At 37.0% G+C, this 19,078-nt stretch overlaps 1 protein-coding gene across 6 annotated transcripts in view; it reads left to right on the top strand.

Annotated features, from left to right (window-relative positions):
- Positions 1–19,078, top strand: part of POT1 (protection of telomeres 1) — a 133,429-nt gene that overhangs the window by 57,940 nt on the left and 56,411 nt on the right. For all 6 annotated transcript variants that reach the window (XM_064289756.1, XM_064289757.1, XM_064289755.1 and 3 more), the window contains 2 exons: positions 13,112–13,242; positions 17,086–17,376. In XM_064289756.1, coding sequence (XP_064145826.1) covers positions 13,112–13,242; positions 17,086–17,376 — 422 coding nt within the window. The remainder of the gene's footprint in view (positions 1–13,111; positions 13,243–17,085; positions 17,377–19,078) is intronic.

Genomic DNA, 19,078 nt, shown 5'->3' on the forward strand with positions numbered 1-19,078 from the left:
GACCCTACGTACAACCGAACAAATGACTGGTTCTGAGCCATCCTCACAATTGTTGCCCATTGTTGCAACCACTGTGTAAGTCCCTCTCATTGAGGGTCTACCTCTTTTTCGCTGACCCTCCAGTTTATCGAGCATGATGTCCTTTTCCAGGGACTAGTCCCTTCTGATAACATGTCCAAATTATGTGAGACGAAGTCTGGCCATCCTTGCTTCTAAGGAGCAACATACCGTAATTTTACACAAATAATGCGCACCTTCTTCCCTTTTGGTTTTCTATCTCCAGCTCTTTGCACATTTCATTATAATACTTTGTCTTCTCGAGCTGCCCTTTGAAACCTTCTGTTGAGTTCTTTTACTTCATCATTTCTTCCTTTTCCTTTAGCTGCTCAACTTTCGAGAACAAGTTTCAGAGTCTCCTCTGACATCCATCTTAGCCTTTTCTCTCTTTCCTGTCTTTTCAGTGACCTTCTGCTTTCTTCATGGATGATGTCCTTGATGTCATTCCACAGCTCGTCTGGTCTTCAGTTAATAGTGTTCAGTGTGTCAAATCTATCTCTAAATTCAGGTGGGATGTACTCAAGGTCATACTTTGGATCTCGTGGACTTGCTCTGATTTTCTTCAGTTTCAGCTTGAACTTGAGTATGAGCAATTGATGGTGTATTCCACAGTTGGCCCCTGGCCTTGTTCTGACTGATGGTATTGAGCTTTTCCATCGTCTCTTTCCACAGATGTAGCCAATTTGACTTCTGTGTGCTCCATCTGGCAAAGTCTATGTGTATAGTCTCCGTTTATGTTGGTGAAAGAAGGTACTAGCAACGAAGAAGTCGTTGGTCTTGCAAAATTCTATCATTCGATCTCTGGCATTGTTTCTATCACCAAGGCCATATTTTCCAACTACTGATCCTTCTTTGTTTCCAACTTTCACATTCCAATCGCCAGTAATTATCAATGCATCTTGATTGTGTGTTCGATCAATTTCAGACTGCAGCAGCTGATAAAAATCTTCTTTTTCTTCATCTTTGATCCTAGTGGTTCGTACATAAATTTGAATAATAGTCGTATTAACTGGTCTTCCTTGTAGGCGTATGGATATTATCCTATCACTGACAGTGTTGTACCTCAGGATAGATCTTGAAATGTTCTTTTTGACGATGAATGCAACACCATTCCTCTTCAAGTTGTCATTCCCAGCATGGTAGACCATGTGCTTGTCCGATTCAAAATGGCCAATCCCAGTCCATTTCAGCTCACTAATGCCTAGGATATCGAAGTTTATGCGTTCCATTTCATTTTTGACGATTTCCAATTTTCCTAGATTCATACTTCGTACATTCCACGTTTGAGTCAGTTTGAGTCGTGCCACATCAGCAAATGAAGGTTCTGAAAGCTTTACTCCACCCACGTCATTAAGGTCGACTCTACTTTGAGGAGGCAGCTCTTCCCCAATCATCTTTTCAGTGCCTTCAAACCTGGGGGGCTCATCTTCCAGCACTATATCAGACAGTGTTCTGCTGCTATTCATAAGGTTTTCACTGGCTAATGCTTTTTAGAAGTAGACTGCTGGGTCTTTCTTCCTAGTCTGTCTTAGCCTGGAAGGTCAGCTGAAATCTGTCCTCCATGGGTGACCATGCTGATATCTGAATACCAGTGGCATAGCTTCCAGCTTCACAGCAACACGCAAACCCCCACAGTACGACAAACTGAGAGACACGTGGAGAAGAACACGCTCGGCATTTCTCCAGCTGAAAGAACTGAAGAAAAAATTCAAGCCTCAAGTTGCAATAGTGAAGGATTCTATGGGGAGAATATTAAACGACACAGGAAGCATCAAAAGAAGGTGGAAGGAATACACAGTCATTATACCAAAAAAAATTAGTCCATGTTCAGCCATTTCAAGAGGTAGCATATGATTAGGAACCGATGGTACTGGAGGAAGAAGTCCAAGCTGCACTAAAGGCATTGGTGAAAAACAGGGCTCCAGGAATTGATGGAATATCAATTGAGATGTTTCAACAAAGACATGCAGCGCTGGAGGTGCTCACTCGTCTATGCCAAGAAATATGGAAGACAGCTTCCTGGCCAACTGAGTGGAAGAGATCCATATTTATGCCTATTCTCAAGAAAGGTGATCCAACCAAATGTGGAAATTATAGAACAATATCATTAATATCACACGCAAGCAAAATTTTGCTGAAGATCATTCAAAAACGGCTGCAGTAGTATATCAACAGGGAACTGTTAGAAATTCAGGCCGGTTTCAGAAGAGGATGTGGAACCACGGATATCCTTGCTGATGTCAGAAGGATCCTGGCTGAAAGCAGAGAATACCAGAAGGATGTTTACCTGTGTTTTATTGACTGTGCAAAGGCATTCGGCTGTGTGGATCATAACAAATTATGGATAACATTGCAAAGAATGGGAATTCCAGAACACTTAATTGTGCTCATGAGGAACCTTTACGTAGATCAAGAGGCAGCCGTTCGGACAGAACAGGGCGATCCTGATTGGTTTAAAGTCAGGAAAGGTGTGCGTCAGGGTTGTATTCTTTTACCATACCTATTCAATATGTATGCTGAGCAGATAATCCAAGAAGCTGGACTATATGAAGAAGAATGGGGCATCAGGATTGGAGAAGACTCGTTAACAACCTGCGTTAAGCAGATGACACAACCTTATTTGCTGAAAATGAAAAGGACTTGAAGCACGTACTAATGAAGATCAAAGACCACAACCTTTAGTGTGGATTGCACTTCAACATAAAGAAGACAAAAATCCTCACAACTGGACCAGTGAGCAACATCATGATAAACAGAGAAAAGATTGAAGTCAAGGATTTCATTTTACTTGGATCCACAATCAACAGCCATAGGAGCAGCAGTTAAGAAATCAAAAGACGCATTGCACTGGGTAAATCTACTGCAAAGGACCTCTTTAAAGTGTTGAAGAGCAAAGATGTCACCTTGAAGACTAAGGTGCGCCTGACTCAAGCCATGGTATTTTCAATCACATCATATGCATGTGAAAGCTGGACAATGAATAAGGAAGACCGAAGAAGAATTGACATCTTTGAATTGTGATGGTGGCAAAGAGTATTAAATATACCATGGACTACGAAAAGAGTGAACAAATCTGTTTTAAAAGAAGTACCACCAGATTGCTCCGTAGAAGCAAGGATGGTGAGACTGCGTCTTACATACTTTGGACATGTTGTCAAGATGGAACAGTCCCTGGAGGATATCATGCTTGGCAAAGTACAGGGTCAGCAGAAAAGAGAAAGACCTTCAATGAGGTGTATTGACACAGTGGCTGCAACAGTGAGCTGAAGCGTAACAACGGTTGTAAGGATGTCTCAGGACCGGGCAGTGTTTCTCTCTATTATGCATAGGGTCACGATGAGCCAGAAGTGCCTCAACGGCACCTAACAACAACAATGCACACCTTCTATGTTTGTTTGTCAATTGTACCCTACCTCACGAGGTATTTTTGTAAGCACGCTATACTAATTTTTTTCTTTACAGCAGCATGTAAAAAACATTTGGCATAGTGTCACTTAGAAAGTGGACGGGGTGTGCAGGCAGGGCGCAGTTTGCAGAGAAACATAGAGGGCATGTGCCATTTGTGTAAAAATGCTGTAATTTATCAGAATTTTTTGTGACTCATTCAAGAAACCATTGCCTACTCTCAGGCCATGAAATTTATTTACTGTATTTTTTTCCTAAAATTTAAGTATTAGAGAACAGTGCCTTTTACATTTAAATCCTTGATTCATCTGGAATTTATTTTTGTATATTGTTCTCATTCTTTCCATGTTGATAATCATTTTGTCCCAGTCTCTTCTTTTTGTGCTGATTTGCAGTGCCAGCTTGGGCACATACCAGATTTCCTGAGTCTGGTTCTGGGTTCTGGTGTGGTTTTTGGGTCATTTTTTCCATTCCTATTTACTGTCTTAATCACTCTGGCTTTACTATAAGTTGTGCTATCTAGTAGGAGAAACAGCCCTGTCAGCTGCTGCTTTTCCAGGATTGTTTTACCTTTTCTTTGCTATTTGTTCGTCCCTTCAGGTTTTGGAATAACCTTACCAATATTCACAAAAATGCCATCAAGATTTTGAATAGAATTCATTTTATAGATTAATATGGGGGAGTTGATATCTTTACACCACTTATTTTTAAAATCCACAGTCCTCATATTTATCTCCACTTACTTAGGTCACCTTTAATGTATCTCAGTCCTTAGTTTTATGTGTAGAAATGTTGCACATGTTTGATTATATTTTCCACCCTTAGGGCCTTGGGAATATAAATCTCCTAAAATGTCCAACTTCTCCAACTAAGAAACAAACTGTTCCAATCAGCATATTAAGTATTTAGATTTCCACCAGAGAGCTAAAGAGAAACTTAAAAGGTCAGGGTTTCATAGTCCCCTTCAGAATTGCTGTTGTACAGTTAGTTCTACAGCAGCTGCCCAGTCTGGGACAACCGTGGGGGTCATTAACTTTTCGGTACTTTTTTTTTTTTTTTAATGCATTGACATAGGTGCTTTGTTTTTTATTTTTGTTTTTTTGTGTGTGTGTGTGTGTGTTTTGTTTCTGATTGTTTTTTCCACCTTTCTATGATAAAAGGATAGTTCAGATATTCTCTGACTTCTGCATACTCATATTTTTTTTAGCTTGATCAGAAAAATGGATCTTAGAATCTTTTGTTAAAACTATTGATATGTACTTTCCCCAGAAAATCTGGGAGAAGGTACAACATCTTTTAGATTTCGTTTACATCTTTCTAATTGTAATCATATAGGTAACTGGAATTTCTGATTCTATATGCCTGTCCAGAAATTTTCTAATTTGCTCTTTGTATTTAAAATACTCCTGGTTATTCAGTAAGAAAGTTTCAAAATTTAAAAAAAAAAAAAAAAAAAAACCATGACTCATAAGAAACATTTTATTTAGACCTCAGTTTACTTAAAAAAGAGCCCTGGTGGCGCAGTGGTTAAGATCTTGACTGCTAACCAAAAAGTCGATAGTTTGAATCCACCAGCTGCTCCTTGGAAACCCTACAGGGCAATTCTCTTCTATCCTATAGGGCCACTATAAGTTGGAATCAACTCAACAGCAGTGGAATTGGGATTTTTGGTTTTTCTTAGGAAAGTAAAATAGATAAAAATTGGAAAAATTAGTACAGTTCATTAGAATGTGCTAGTTTCATGCTGTACACTAACCTAACACATAGTCTGTATCTACTGTTCAATGCAATATATATATATATTTTTTTTTAAACAGCATTCCAACCAAAATCAAACCTGTTGTTCATAGCAACCCTATAGGAGAGGGTAGAACTGCCACATAGGGTTTCCAAAGAGTGGCTGGTGGATTCAAACTGCCAACGTTTTGGTTAGTAACCAACCTCTTAACCACCATACCACCAGGGCTCCTAAGTAGCATTACTGAAGCATAATTTATGTCCTCAGAATTCACCTGTTTTAAGCATACAGTTAAATGATTTTTGGTAAGTTTATATAAAGTTGAACAACCATCACCTGTAAAAGATTGTGTCTGCAGTCAGTCCCCATTCCTGTCCCTAGCCCTAAACAATCACTGATCTGCCTTCTCTCTGTACAGATTTGCTTTTCTGAACATTACATATCAGTAAACTCCTACAATTTCTGGTCTTTTGCTTCTGGCATTCACTTAGCATAATGATGGCTGAATATCAAGACACTTTTAGTTACTTGAAAAACTTATTGTTTTGTGTCACTTTTTTAAGTACAAATTTTGTGAAGGTAGAGACCATGGCTAGTCTAACACCTAGATACACCATCTGTGAGTGCTCAGTGCATTAAGTAAAACTCCAGAATGTGACTTCAGGATAACATTTATGAACTTACATAATATTTGTCTGCCTAATTTAAACCCTGGTGGCATAGTGGTTAAGTGCTACAGCTGCTAACCAAAAGGCCGGCAGTTTGAATCCGCCAGGTGCTCCTTGGAAACTATACAGGGCAGTTCTACTCTGTCCTGTAGGGTCGCTATGAGTTGGAATCAATTCCACGGCAGTGTGTGTGTGTGTGTGTGTGTGTGTTTTGGCCTGTCTAATATCTGCGTATCTAATTTCTATCATAGTATTTACGCTAGCCTCTCTATCAAAAAAAAAAAAAATTTTTTTTTTTTTGTTTTCTCTATCCTGGGGGAAATTATGCAACCTCAAGCCAGCATAATAGAGGAAGTGCTCTTATCTGTGTATTCCTTGTAAAAGGAGTATTCTTATAGCCTATAACGTTGCCTTGATTCAGTGATTTACCGCCATAGTTTTTACTTGAGTGTTTCTGTAATAAGTTTTTATACATTTAGAAGAGTGTTGCTGAAATGCTGATTTCTTTGAAAATAACCGTGTGGTAGTAGATAAAAAGGAAGCAACTTTCATGGAGGGACATTTGTGGATTATATAATTTATGAATGCATGCTTCTTTTGATTAAAGACTTCACTTAGATGTACTAGCAACTTTCCCTTATAATAAAACTCCAAAGCAACTTGCACTTAGTCAGACTGAGGAAATTAGGTGAGTTACTCAAGATTGAAGAACAGCTTAATTTTTCATCTGTTATCTTTTCCTGATTTATATCAAACTGTGATGTATCACCACAGTGTTAAAGTATTTAAAGTAAACACTTTGTCAGTAGTTTAAATATGAAGTATTATTAAAACATTAAAGTCAGCACTTTATCAACAATTTAAGTATGTATTTTTAAGTATTATGTACTATTTAGGTACAGTAAGAATACTGATTTATTAAAGGTCTTTCTACTCTCCGCACCTCCCCTGCTGATGTTACCTGTCACAAAGGTGGTGGTGGTTGTTGTTAGGTGGCGTCAAGTTGGTTCTGACTCATAGTGACCCTATGCACAACAGACCAAAACACTGCCCGGTCCTGTACCATCCTCAAGATTGTTGCTATGCTTGAGCCCATTGTTGCAACCACTGTGTTGCTCCATCTTGTTGAGGGTCTTCCTCTTTTTTGCTGACCCTCTGCTTTAGCAAGCATGATGTCCTCCAGGGACTGTTCCCTCCTGATAACATGTCCAAAGTGTGTGAGACGCAGTCTCGCCATCCTTGCTTCTAAGGAGCATCCTGGTTATACGTCTTTCAAGACAAGTTTCTTTGTTCTTTTGGCAGTCCATGGTATATTTAGTGTTCTTCTCCAGCACCACAATTCAAGGATGTCCGTTTTTCTTCGGTCTTCCTTATTCATCGTCCAGCTTTCACGTGCACATGATGCACCTGAAAACATGGCTTGGGTCAGACGCACCTTAGTCCTCAAGGTGACGTCTTTGCTCTTCACCACTTTAAAGATGTCCTTTGCAGCTGATTTACCCAGTGCAACGAGTCTTTTGATTTCTTGACTGCTGCTTCCATGGCTGTTGATTGTGGATCCAAGTAAAATGAAATCCTTGACAACCTCAATCTTTTCTCCGTTTATCATGATGTTGCTCATTGGTCCAGTTGTGAGGATTTTTGTTTTTATTATGTTGAGGTGTAATCCATACTGAAGGCTGTGGTCTTTGAAAAATAAGGTAGTATGGGGTAAATAAAAAAGTTTAAATCCTTCAATAATGATTTAACGGAACAGTAAAAATATTTATTTACCCCCTACGAAAAATAAGGCAATATGGGGTAAATAAATATTCTTACTGTTTTGTTAAATCATTATTGAAGGATTTTTTTTTTTTTCATAGAACACTTTATTTCCTTGGAGCAGTTAAATAAAGAAAACCTACTTTAACAGTTTGCCTTGTTAGTATTTGTTAAAATGAGTTGTCACAGATTTGATGCTAGTTGAGAGACCCTGAAAGCTATTTAATACTTCATTTCAATTGCTATTTACCTTCATTGTTCTTGAGAACGAATTATTGGACAGATATTTTTAAATCCACTCTTCTTTTAGTTGAATATCTGTTTATTTTTTATATTCCTGCGTTGTGTACATACTTTATAACTTCTATTTAAGCTCAGAAAGTAAGATACCAGAATGGCGTTTTGTTTCAGAACCCCTCATTATTCTGTAGATAACCTTAGGAGATTCCAAGAACAACCTAATGTGTAGTTTTGCCTTTCTGGAAGCTTGCTTTGCAGCAGGCAGGTAATATTTTGAAGAATTATGCTATTGTCAGTTCATTTGAGCCTGCAGCTCAGCAATTGAATAGAATAGAGTGAGTGTATGTGCTTGTACACCCCTGCATGCCTGCAAGGAAAATACTAAGCTAGATTTAATATGCTAGCAAGTAAATGTCAAATAAAATGAGGTTTTATATATATATATATATATATATATACACACACATGTTTCTTAATTCTAATATTACAATCCCTGATATTAAGGAAGTGGTTCTTTGATAGTTCTGTCATTATATATACACATAAATATGTGTATATATTTGCATATTAGCATTTTTTACGACTAAAATTTCCATAGAGAATGTAGTATCACTAGATATTCTTTGGTGAGAGTGGTGACATGGTAGAAGTGTTTCAGGAATGCTTTTCTAATTCCTGTATGCAATTTGAAAAGAAGAACTCAAAGGTAGGAAAAATAATTTCAGATTGTAGCCGTAGTTCAAAATTGGAGCTATAGAAATGTTGAAATAAAGAAACAAATAATGAGAACTAATTTACAGGAAGGTTTTGTAATTTTTCCTTGTATCTTTTGAGTATTTCTTTCTGAATGCACTTATTTGCCCCTTCCTTCTGTCCCTCAACCAGGGGCTTATAATGTGCATTGCTATAGTTACTCAAATAATGTGAAGACAGTTTAATTCATTGATGTGTAGTCCTAAGCTTTGGGGTGAAAACATGTAAAATACCTACTGGAAGTATTAAATAACACAAATTTGCAGTGGATATGGATTTACTTTAATGTTTGAACTTACCGTCTGAGTTATTAGAGGGCAAAGGTGCTTTAAAACAGTAGAAATGTGATAGATGTATAGCTTCATAATAAGTTATTCAAGGAGATACTCTTAACTTTCTTGGAAAATTTATTTTCTGAGATTAAAACCCCAACTACCCCACCTCCCTCAGCTTTCCTTTGCGGCAAGGGGCGGGGAGGGGTGCGAGGAACTATTTTTGGCTACAAAAGAAAAGGATTTTGAAAAGTAGGGGTTTGGAATAGAAAAACCAGTTAAAATTGTATGTTAAAATATTCCTTATAAATATTTTGTGCTTTAATTATTTACTTGTAGGAATCTGAAATATTTTCCTTTTTTTGGAAAACAATGTAAGAACTTCAGAAGATTGAATATATACTTGGATATTATTACAGACACTAAATTGACTAGTTGAAAACCGAGAGTTTGATTTTTAGAGTACAGTATTAAACCAAGCGCATATTTCCTGCTTTGCAGTAAAGTGATTAAAAGCTCTTATTTTTTGGCTAAATAGTTGAAAGATTTGTTACTGTTTGTATATATTATATAAATTTAAGATTAAACAAAAGATTATTGGGAGCATATACTAACAACGAATACGAACTAAGACATCTGAGTGAATTTCTATAACACTAAAAATAGTTTTGTCTATTTAATAATACGTAGAACATGTGCCCCCCCCAGCCTCACCACCACTTCAGCAGTTGTCCATCATAGGTATTGTCAAATATTTTCTTTCTATTTTGGTGTTGAGATAAGTTTAGTAATACTTTTAAATTCTGATATGATTAAATCAGAAACTTTTGAGAATGTAACAGGTCAAAACATTCTATGAAGGTGTTCCAGTCCAAAAACTAGTAAAAATACTATCATAGGGAAAATACTAAATCTTAAAAATATATAAAACCCTATATTTTCTCAGTATTTTATTATAAAAATATTTAAATATGCAGAATATCTGAAGGAGTTGTACAGTGAATTGTTGTTGTTGTTAGGTGCCGTCAAGTCAGTTCTGACTTACAGCGACCCTGTGCACAACAGAACAAAACACTGCCCAGTCCTGCGCCATCCTTACAATCCTTGTTATGCTTGAGCCCATTGTTGCAGCCACTGTGTCAGTCCACCTTGTTGAGAGTCTTCCTCTATTCCACCGACCCTGCACAGTGAATACCATATTCCAGCCACCATTATTGGATCCATTAATCCCTTTCTTTTTTTGGTCCACTTCAGAGTGAGTGGAAGGTTTCAATATGCTTGACTCCTACAGATTTATGAATATCTGTTTTTGTCTGTCCATAAAACCAAATACCAAAATACTTCTGGACCTTGTTTTTTAAAAAAATTAAAATCTTTGGTTATTATTTTATTGAGAATACCTGTTCATGTAGGAAACAGAAATTTAGGTCTATAAACTTTAGTATAAAGAAGATGGAAACTACAATAGACTTTTTTGATTGCTTTTGGACTTCTCTTATAAGGTATCTGCTATAGGGGTTGCCAGTTACTTGCATTTTTAAGGATGGATTATAAGAGCATATTTTGTTAATAAGGAGTTTTGTCTCACCTGATGAGTTCAAAGCTTATCTGGGTTACTTGGTTTTATAGTTTGTGTAGATTTGGGAACATTGTTTAAAATGGCAGCTGCCCGTTACACATTTTCTGGGCAAGTAGGGATGCCATTCCTCTTCTAATCCCTGCAAGGAGAATGGGAGAACTAAAATTAGCAATCTGCTGTATATTGGGAGGCATCAAAATGGGAATTTACTATTGATTTTTTGCACTCTTGAAAGTAACAACAGAGAAAGATAGAAGGCCAGAATGAGGCATACGTCTTAACTACTTCGTAGGCTGCCAAGAGATAGGGTAGGTGGTGGGGAGGCAAGAATCACTGAAAAGAATGTCCCAAGACAACAGTAACTCTGGTGCTGGTTGTTTAACTCCTCAAGTGTTAACGTTATATATATACAAATACATATACACGTACATACACATATATAAACCCAATGTTTAAAAAAAAATATGAGAAGAGTGGTATTGTTCCATATTTTTGCAAATCTCTTTAATGTCCGGACTAGTAGAGGGTGGCAGGATTCTCTTCTGTACAGCATTTAACCTGTTACGTTATTTCTGTTGACGTATATATATAAAGAAATTCTGACCCCACGAAGATATGTAACTGGAAAAGGGGAGATTCTTTCTGTAACCTTTTCAGATAATTTTGTATGCTCTTCGATACTACACCAAACCCAGCAAACCCCTTGTCGTCGAGTTGATGCTGAGTCACAGCTAGAGCAGAACAGGTCCCTGGGTTTCCAAGGCTGTAAACCTTTACAGAAGCAGACTGATACATCTTTCCTCCACAGAGTGGCTGGTAGGTTTAGACTGCTGACCTTTCAGTTAGCAGCCAAGCTACTAAAAAAAAAAAATTTTTTTTTTTTTAAAGCTACAAAAAAAAAAACAGGGCTCCTAAAATCCAGAAAGTGGTAGTTTCTTAAAGGTTGGTTGCAGCGATTAATCTGAAACAATAACAGTGCACTGGTGGTACTATGTTGAATTGAAATCCATTGATCTTACACTTTAAGTGATTTGTAATGCATTGGTCATTGGGAAAATACTGATTTTTCTGAGTTATACAGGTCTTCTAAATCTTGACATATTGTACAATACTGAAAAATACTGATACCAAAAATTCACATCTATTAATGTCACTCAGCACTCTCATGAGAAGTTTTCTAGAACTTGAAAGTATAGATTTTATCACTGGCAAATAAAGAAAAAATGTTGCCACTTGTTTCCCCAACTGTTCTTGTTATTGTTGTTGTTAGGTGCCTTCGAGTACACTGTCCAATCCTGCAGTATCCTCACAATCATTGCTGTGCTTAACCCAATTGTTGTAGCCTCTGTGTCAGTCTGTCTCATTGAGGGTCTTACTCTTTTTCACTGACTCTACTTTACAAAGCATGATGTCCTTCTCCAAGGACTGGTCCCCCTTGATAAAATGTCTATAATACATGGAACAAAGTACAGTGAAATTTCATCATCACCACCACTAAGGAGCGTTCTGGCTGTACTTCTTCCAAAACAGATTTGCTCGTTCTTCTGGCGGTCCATGATATGTTCATTATTCTTCACCAGTACCATAATTCAAAAGCATCAATTCTTCTTCAGTGTTCGGTATTCATTGTCCAGCTTTCCCATGCACATGAGGCGATTGAAAATACATCATTTCTCAACATACAGATTGGATAAGTATGGTGAAAGGATACAACCCTGATGCACGCCTTTTCTGCTTTTAAACCACACAGTATCCCCTTGTTCTGTTCAAACGACTGCCTCTTGGTGTAGGTACAGGTTCCTTATGAGCACAATTAAGTGTTCTGGAATTTCCATTCTTTGCAGTGTTATCCATAATTTGTTATGATCCACACAGTCAGGTGCCTTTGCATAGTCAATAAAACAAGTAAACATCTTTCTGGTATTCTCTGCTTTCAGCCAGGATCCATCTGACATCAGCAATGATATCCCTGGTTCCTCTTCCACTAACTGAAAAGTTGGTGGTTCTAATCCACCCAGAGGTGCCATGGAAGAAAGGCCTGGTGATCTTCTCTCAGATGGTCACAGCCATGAAAGCCCCATGGAGCACAGTTGTACAACACATAGGGTTGACATGAGCTGGAATCAACTCAACAGCAGCTGGTTTGGTTTTTTATGCAGTATAGATAAGTTGACTCTTCCTCAGATTTTCTGCAAATATCTTCATCTTTTGTTTTCACTTTAATTATGTTTATTTTATAAGTCATATTTATTTATTTAAATGTTTGCTCTCTGGTTTCCAAAAAAATTACTACCCCTCCTGATAATTTTTTTTCTATGGGATATTTATAAAAGGAGCCCTGGTGGTGCAGCGGTTAAGCACTTGGCTGCTAACCAGAAGGTTGGTGGAGGATATTTATAATGTTTTACTAACTTTTCTAAATTACTTTTTTTGGGGGGGGACTCTTGTAAAATAATTTGGCAGTGCATGTTGAAAGCCAAAAAAATAGCTCTACGTTTTGATCCTCTTCTTAGAAGACTTAATTAACAGGAGGAATGTAGTTTGGTGTTTTGAACTCAACATATTCTTATTTTGTCAAATGCTTTGAAGTACTAAAAGTCAGGTAATGCTAACTTCAAAACATTTTTGTGTCTTCCAGATTATTGTTCGGTTGTAACAATTGTGGACCAGACAAATGTAAAGTTAACCTGCCTGCTTTTTAGTGGAAATTATGAAGCCCTTCCAATAATTTATAAAAATGGAGACATCGTTCGCTTCCACAGGCTGAAGGTATAATTCATACTGTCTGAAGCTTATGTTGTTTGAAGAGAACACTGTGTTGTTCACTAAAGCTAGTTAGCACTAATTATATGCTTCCTTTGTTAGAACATGACATCAAGCATTTCGGTAGATAAGAAGAAAGGTAAATAGTGTCCGACTGCAAGTAATTGGTAGTGTGAAACCTCTTCATTTGAACAAACAGCCTGTCCTCCTTCCTAGGAATGTATTAATGGCCACGATTCAGGCTGCATTCTGTCTTCTTTTTTCTAAATATAGATCGATGTTTTACAAGTTTTTAAATAGAGTTTCATAAATAATATTTGGTTTAAAAAAAAGTCCTTAGATCAGCAACAAAAATGTATAAGAAATTTGGAGATTATTCTGTCTTATTTTTGTATTCAAGTACAATGAAAGTATTGAGATGTACTTAATTTTGAGACATGACATAAAATCAGAGTAAATTAATCTTCATTTAAGATAAATGTGTTAAAACATGAACTCAACCCTGTTGCAGTTGAGTCAGTTCCAACTCATAGTGACCCTACAGGACAGAGTAGAACTGCCTCTTAGGGCTTCCAAGGGGCACCTGGTAGATTCACACTGCTGACCTTTCGGTTAGTAGCCTGTCACTTAAACCACTGTGTGAACAGGTACTTACAAAGTTATGGTAGTTAAATAAATAAGAGAAAACCATTAATATGAAAGAAGAGCTATTAAATGTTACATTTTTTTTAATAAGAATTTTAAAACTTAAGAGTGCAATTTTTCCTTCTAACTAGTTATCCTTTTTACTCTAATATTTCTTTAATTGAAGTTTTTTTTGTTCAGTGCATTTTTTGAACTGTTCTTTGAAAGTTACTATATGGCGCTCTTGATAACTTTTAAATACCCTGGTATTTTCAGTCCCTTAGGTTAAACATGGAGCCCTGGTGGCGAAGCGATTAGGCATTCAGCTGCTAACCCAAAGGTCGGCAGTTCGGTCGGCTGTTCAAGTCCACCAGCCACTCTTTGGAAACCCCCGGGGCAGTTCTGCTCTGTCCTATAGGGTCACTGCAAGTCAGAATTGACTCAATGGCAACACGTTTTAGATTAAACATTTCAATTTCCTCATCTTATTCTCTTGTTACATGGAAACCTTCATTATCTTGGTTGTCCTTTTCTTCTAATTCTTCAGTTTATTGATATCCCTCATGGTCAATATGATGCTCATAAATGAGCACAGTATTCCAGATATCGTAGGAATATTACTTATCTTGACCTATTAGTGCTGTTCCCCTGAGGAATGGCAGGATGTTTGCTTGAAAATAAAAAGAGAAATAGAAATATAATCTTAGCAATATATTACAGGTTTATCCAACCTTTAAAAAATTGCTTATTCTCACACACTGTTGTTTCCTAGTGGGTTAATATTCCACCAGTACACTCTCCCTTCCTGATGTTTTTAGTTGTTGCTCTTGTTGTTTAATTGAAATATAATATACATGCAAAAAAGTATGCTTATAATATACAGCTTTCTGGTCACTATGTTGTTGTTGTGTTAGGTGCCATCTAGTTGATTCCAACTCACAGCAACCCTATGTACAACAGAACAGAACACCGCCGTGTTCTGTGCCATCCTCACAGTTTCTGCTATGTTTGAGCTCATCACTGCGATCATTGTGTCAGTCCATCTCATTGAGGGTCTTCCTCTTTCTTGCTGACCCTCTGCTTTACCGAGCACGATGTCCTTCTCCAGGGACTGGTCCCTCCTGATAACTTGTCCAAAGTACGTGAGACGAAGTCTTGCCATCCTTGCTTCTAAGGAGCATTCTGGCTATACTTCTTACAAGACAGACTTGCTTGTTCTTATGGCAGTCCATGGTATATTCAGTATTTTTCACCAACACCGTAATTCAAAGTCATCAATTCTTCTTTGGTCTTCTTTATTCATTGTTCAGCTTTGGTATGCATATGTGGCGATTGAAAATATCATGGCTTGAGTCAGATGCACCTTAGTGCTTATAGTGACAGCTTTGCTTTTCAACCCTGGTCACTATAAGCATACTCATATAACTAGCATCTGGACACCTCCTTCATATCCCTTCCTGGATAAGTCCCCCAACCAAGGAGTAAACTATTCTCATGACTTCCTGCAGCATACGTTAGTTTCATCTGCATTTACTCTTTATATAAATGAAGCATAGAATATGCAGTATGTTTTGTTTTTGTCTTTTTCTTTTTTTGTTTTTATGTCTGGCTTATGCTTGAGTGTTTCAGCTATATTGCCGTGTTTAGTTTTACCTTGTTCATTTTTTTTGCTGGATGGTATTCCATTGTCTGAATATATCAGAATTTATTTATTGTGTTGTTGAACAATGAAGTAGTTTCTAGTTTAGGGGTGATTAAATGGAAATATACCATTACACACGCATTTTTGAAGTGGAAAGTATAAAATGGAATGGGAAAGTGGGAAATGTGAAATGGCAAGTAGTAAGTATGTAGTAGAACAATATTGATTCCATGTCGACTCCAAGAAGTTAAGGATTCATTCATAACTAAGAGGAAAAGAGTGGAACACTAATAAGACCACCTGTCTGTCATTTGTCGTACTGTGGTAGCTTGCATGTTGATATGATTTTGGAAGCAATGCTACTGCTATTTCAAATACCTGCAGGGTTACCCACAGTGGACAGGTTTCAGCCAAGCTTCCAGACTAAGATAAATGTGGAAGAAAAGTCGTGGCAATCTGTGTCTAAAAATTAGCTAATGAAGATCCTGTGGATCACAACAGAATATTGTCCAACATAGTACTGGATGTTGAGCCCCCAAGGTTAGAAGGCACTCACAGTGCACACTGGCTGCAGCAGTAGACTCGAGCATGCCAACTATCATAAAGATGGCTCAGGATTAGGCCATGTTTTATTTTATTGTACATGGGGTCACCATGAGCTGGAGCTTGAACTCGATAGCATCTGACAGCAACAACAAATAAGAATTCCAAAAGAAAACACAAATGGAACATTAGGTAAGGAAATAATTTTTAACAAGCAAAAATACAGAGGATAAGGAACAAATGGGAAACCAAATGCAAATAGATTAAACATGCCAATTGCAAGGAAGAGATAAAGAAAGCACAAATGACAAGTACAAGCAGTCTACAGGAAGCTCACTTTAAATATGAACCTACAACAGGTTGAAAGTAAACGTGTGCAAAAGGCTATACCAAGCAAACAGTAAGTGTAGAGAAAATGAAAGAACTGTTAATATCAGACAAAGAGTATCACAAGATATAAAAAGGGGGGAGCATTTCATAAGGACAGAAAGGCTGCTTCGTGAAGAAGATGTAACCATCATAAATGTATGTGCATTTAATAACTTCAGATTTATTCAGGAATTAAAAATCCTTATGGCATACCTCAGTGCTCTCAGTCAGACTGATTAAACCTTAGGCTCAGCTGTATTTTATTCACTTCAAGATTTTATATTTTAAGAGTTCTAGTTTTTCATATAACATTCATAGGTAACTGTCATTAAGTATCTTTTCCTTTTGTGTGTTATACCTTAATAGAAAAGATAATAAATAAAGTGTAAAAATGTAAAGTTGATAGGATCAAGGAGTCTACTCCCTAAAAAAAAAAAAAAAAAAAATACAAATAAATTTTGTATAGTGTTTTACAGTTTACTCGGTGCTTGTACATCTTGATATAGTACCAGTTGAGTTTATAATTTCGTATGCTAATTAAAAAGAATTATGTCCTCTATTAATTGTGCTGGCAAGATTTTATGTCTCTAGTTTTTTAGTTCCTCAGTTCTGCATCAGTAAGCTGTTTTGTTTGTTTTTGTTTTGTTTTCTACTTTGTCCCACTTACTTAGATCCAGGTGTATAAAAATGAGACTCAGGGTATCACCAGCTCTGGCTTTGCATCTTTGACTTTTGAGGGGACTTTGGGAGCTCCTGTCATACCTCGGACTTCGAGCAAGTACTTTAACTTCACCTCTGAGGACCACAAAAGGGTAGAAGCCTTACGTGTGTGGGCATCTAATCACATCCCATCTTCTTCGACATTACTAAAATTGTGTGATGTTCAGCCAATGCAGTATTTTGACCTGACTTGTCAGCTTTTGGGGAAAGCAGAAGTAGATGGAACATCATTTCTTCTAAAGGTAGATATTTTTACTACTTGAAATTAAGAGTTGTAAGCATCACCTACATATCTGCAAAGAGTCTATATTTCAGGATTCTGATATAATAAATATGCATACTGTGTATTATATTAAGAACTTAATATTTAGTTCACAATTTTTGATGAGCCTGGATAATCATACAGCTGTCCTCTTGCACTTTTTCTTCACACCCTCCTTCCAGAAGAAAGTAATATTAAGTCTGTGTTCTAAATACATTGTTGTTAAGTGCCTTTGAGTCAGTTGCAACCCATAGCGACCCCATGTACAACAGAAAAGAACACTGCCCGTGCCTGCACATCCTCACAGTCATTGCTATGCTTCGGCCTATCGTATATGCTACATATTGGATGGTTTATGCTATGTTTATTTATGTATTTCTTATAGTAATAATAATAAAATACCAACTTGCTTTCTACTGTTCTTAGTTGAAGCTCTCTCTGTTTCTTTCTGCTTCCCTATCAGGGAGGCCTTCTTCCTTCTCACTCATTTACTTTCTTGGTAAGTTGGATTCTCTTCCCTCATCCCTTTACCACCTGCTTCATGGATAGGTCACGGGCAGTTTTGAATTGTTTGTTGTTGTCGTTCTTTTTATGCTTTTTGTTTTTGAATCAACAGGATAAAGAAAGTAATGTAAGACCCATCTGTCCTTTGTTTATACCAAACCCACTTTAGCTCATTAATAGCTTCTAGAGAGGGCGGTTGTGAAGTATTTTTTTCCCTTGCCTATCTTAGGAGGATGCATTTGGGCAAACAGTGCTTTGACCCTGCTGCCTTGATTCTTTGGAGCAATAGGACAAGAGAGGGAGTGTGGTGGCACTTAGACATACTAAGTCACAGTGAAGAGAAGTCTTTGAATTAAAGACGAAGTTTTTGAAGTTGAAAATATCTCATATTTATACACAGAAATGCTTTAAAAGAGTAAATGCATGTTATAAAGGAAGTTAAATGAATATGACAAAACTGAAGCTAAAGCAGTATAAAATCATCCACAGTTAGGAGGAATCTTAGTCAGCTGGTCATACTTTCCACCAAGTGTGGCGTCTTTAACAGATGAGCATGTGCTGTCTCCTGAGCACTTGGGAATGACAGTGGCAGGGAGTCTTCTGGGCAGAGAGGTAAACTCGCATGTTTCGGCTATGACATTGTCGGAAAATTCTTAAATTCTGAGACAACATCTGCCACCTTTTACCTAACACTGTTGATTGTATATTTTCTCTCCAAGGCAGCACAACATATATGCCTACATCCCATTTTTATAGATAACCTCTTCAGATAAGTGAAAACAACTTTCATGGAACTTACTTTAAATACAGCATTCTGAAGTAAATGTAAGAAATTAAATTAGTAAAGCTTTCTTCAGGGCAGTTTCAAAATAAATCTCAAAAGTCTTTGTATACCTTTAAGTCTATTGTCATGAATCTATTTTAAGGAATAGTTTAAAATGCATACAGAAATACAGTTAAAAGAATATCCTTTCATTTTTCACAATAGCAAAAATTAAAATTCATTTGCTAACAATAGAGAATGAAGTGTGTGCACTGTTCATATATAATGGAATACTCTGACTGTAAAATGGCATTGTGTAAACACACTTACTGAGGTAAATGCTCACAGTATTTAATTTAGTGATAAAAGCAGTTTCAGTTATGTACTAAAAATTTGCATATACAGAGCAAAAGTG

This window comes from Loxodonta africana, chromosome 8 (assembly GCF_030014295.1).
Source record: "Loxodonta africana isolate mLoxAfr1 chromosome 8, mLoxAfr1.hap2, whole genome shotgun sequence".
NCBI lineage: Eukaryota > Metazoa > Chordata > Mammalia > Proboscidea > Elephantidae > Loxodonta > Loxodonta africana.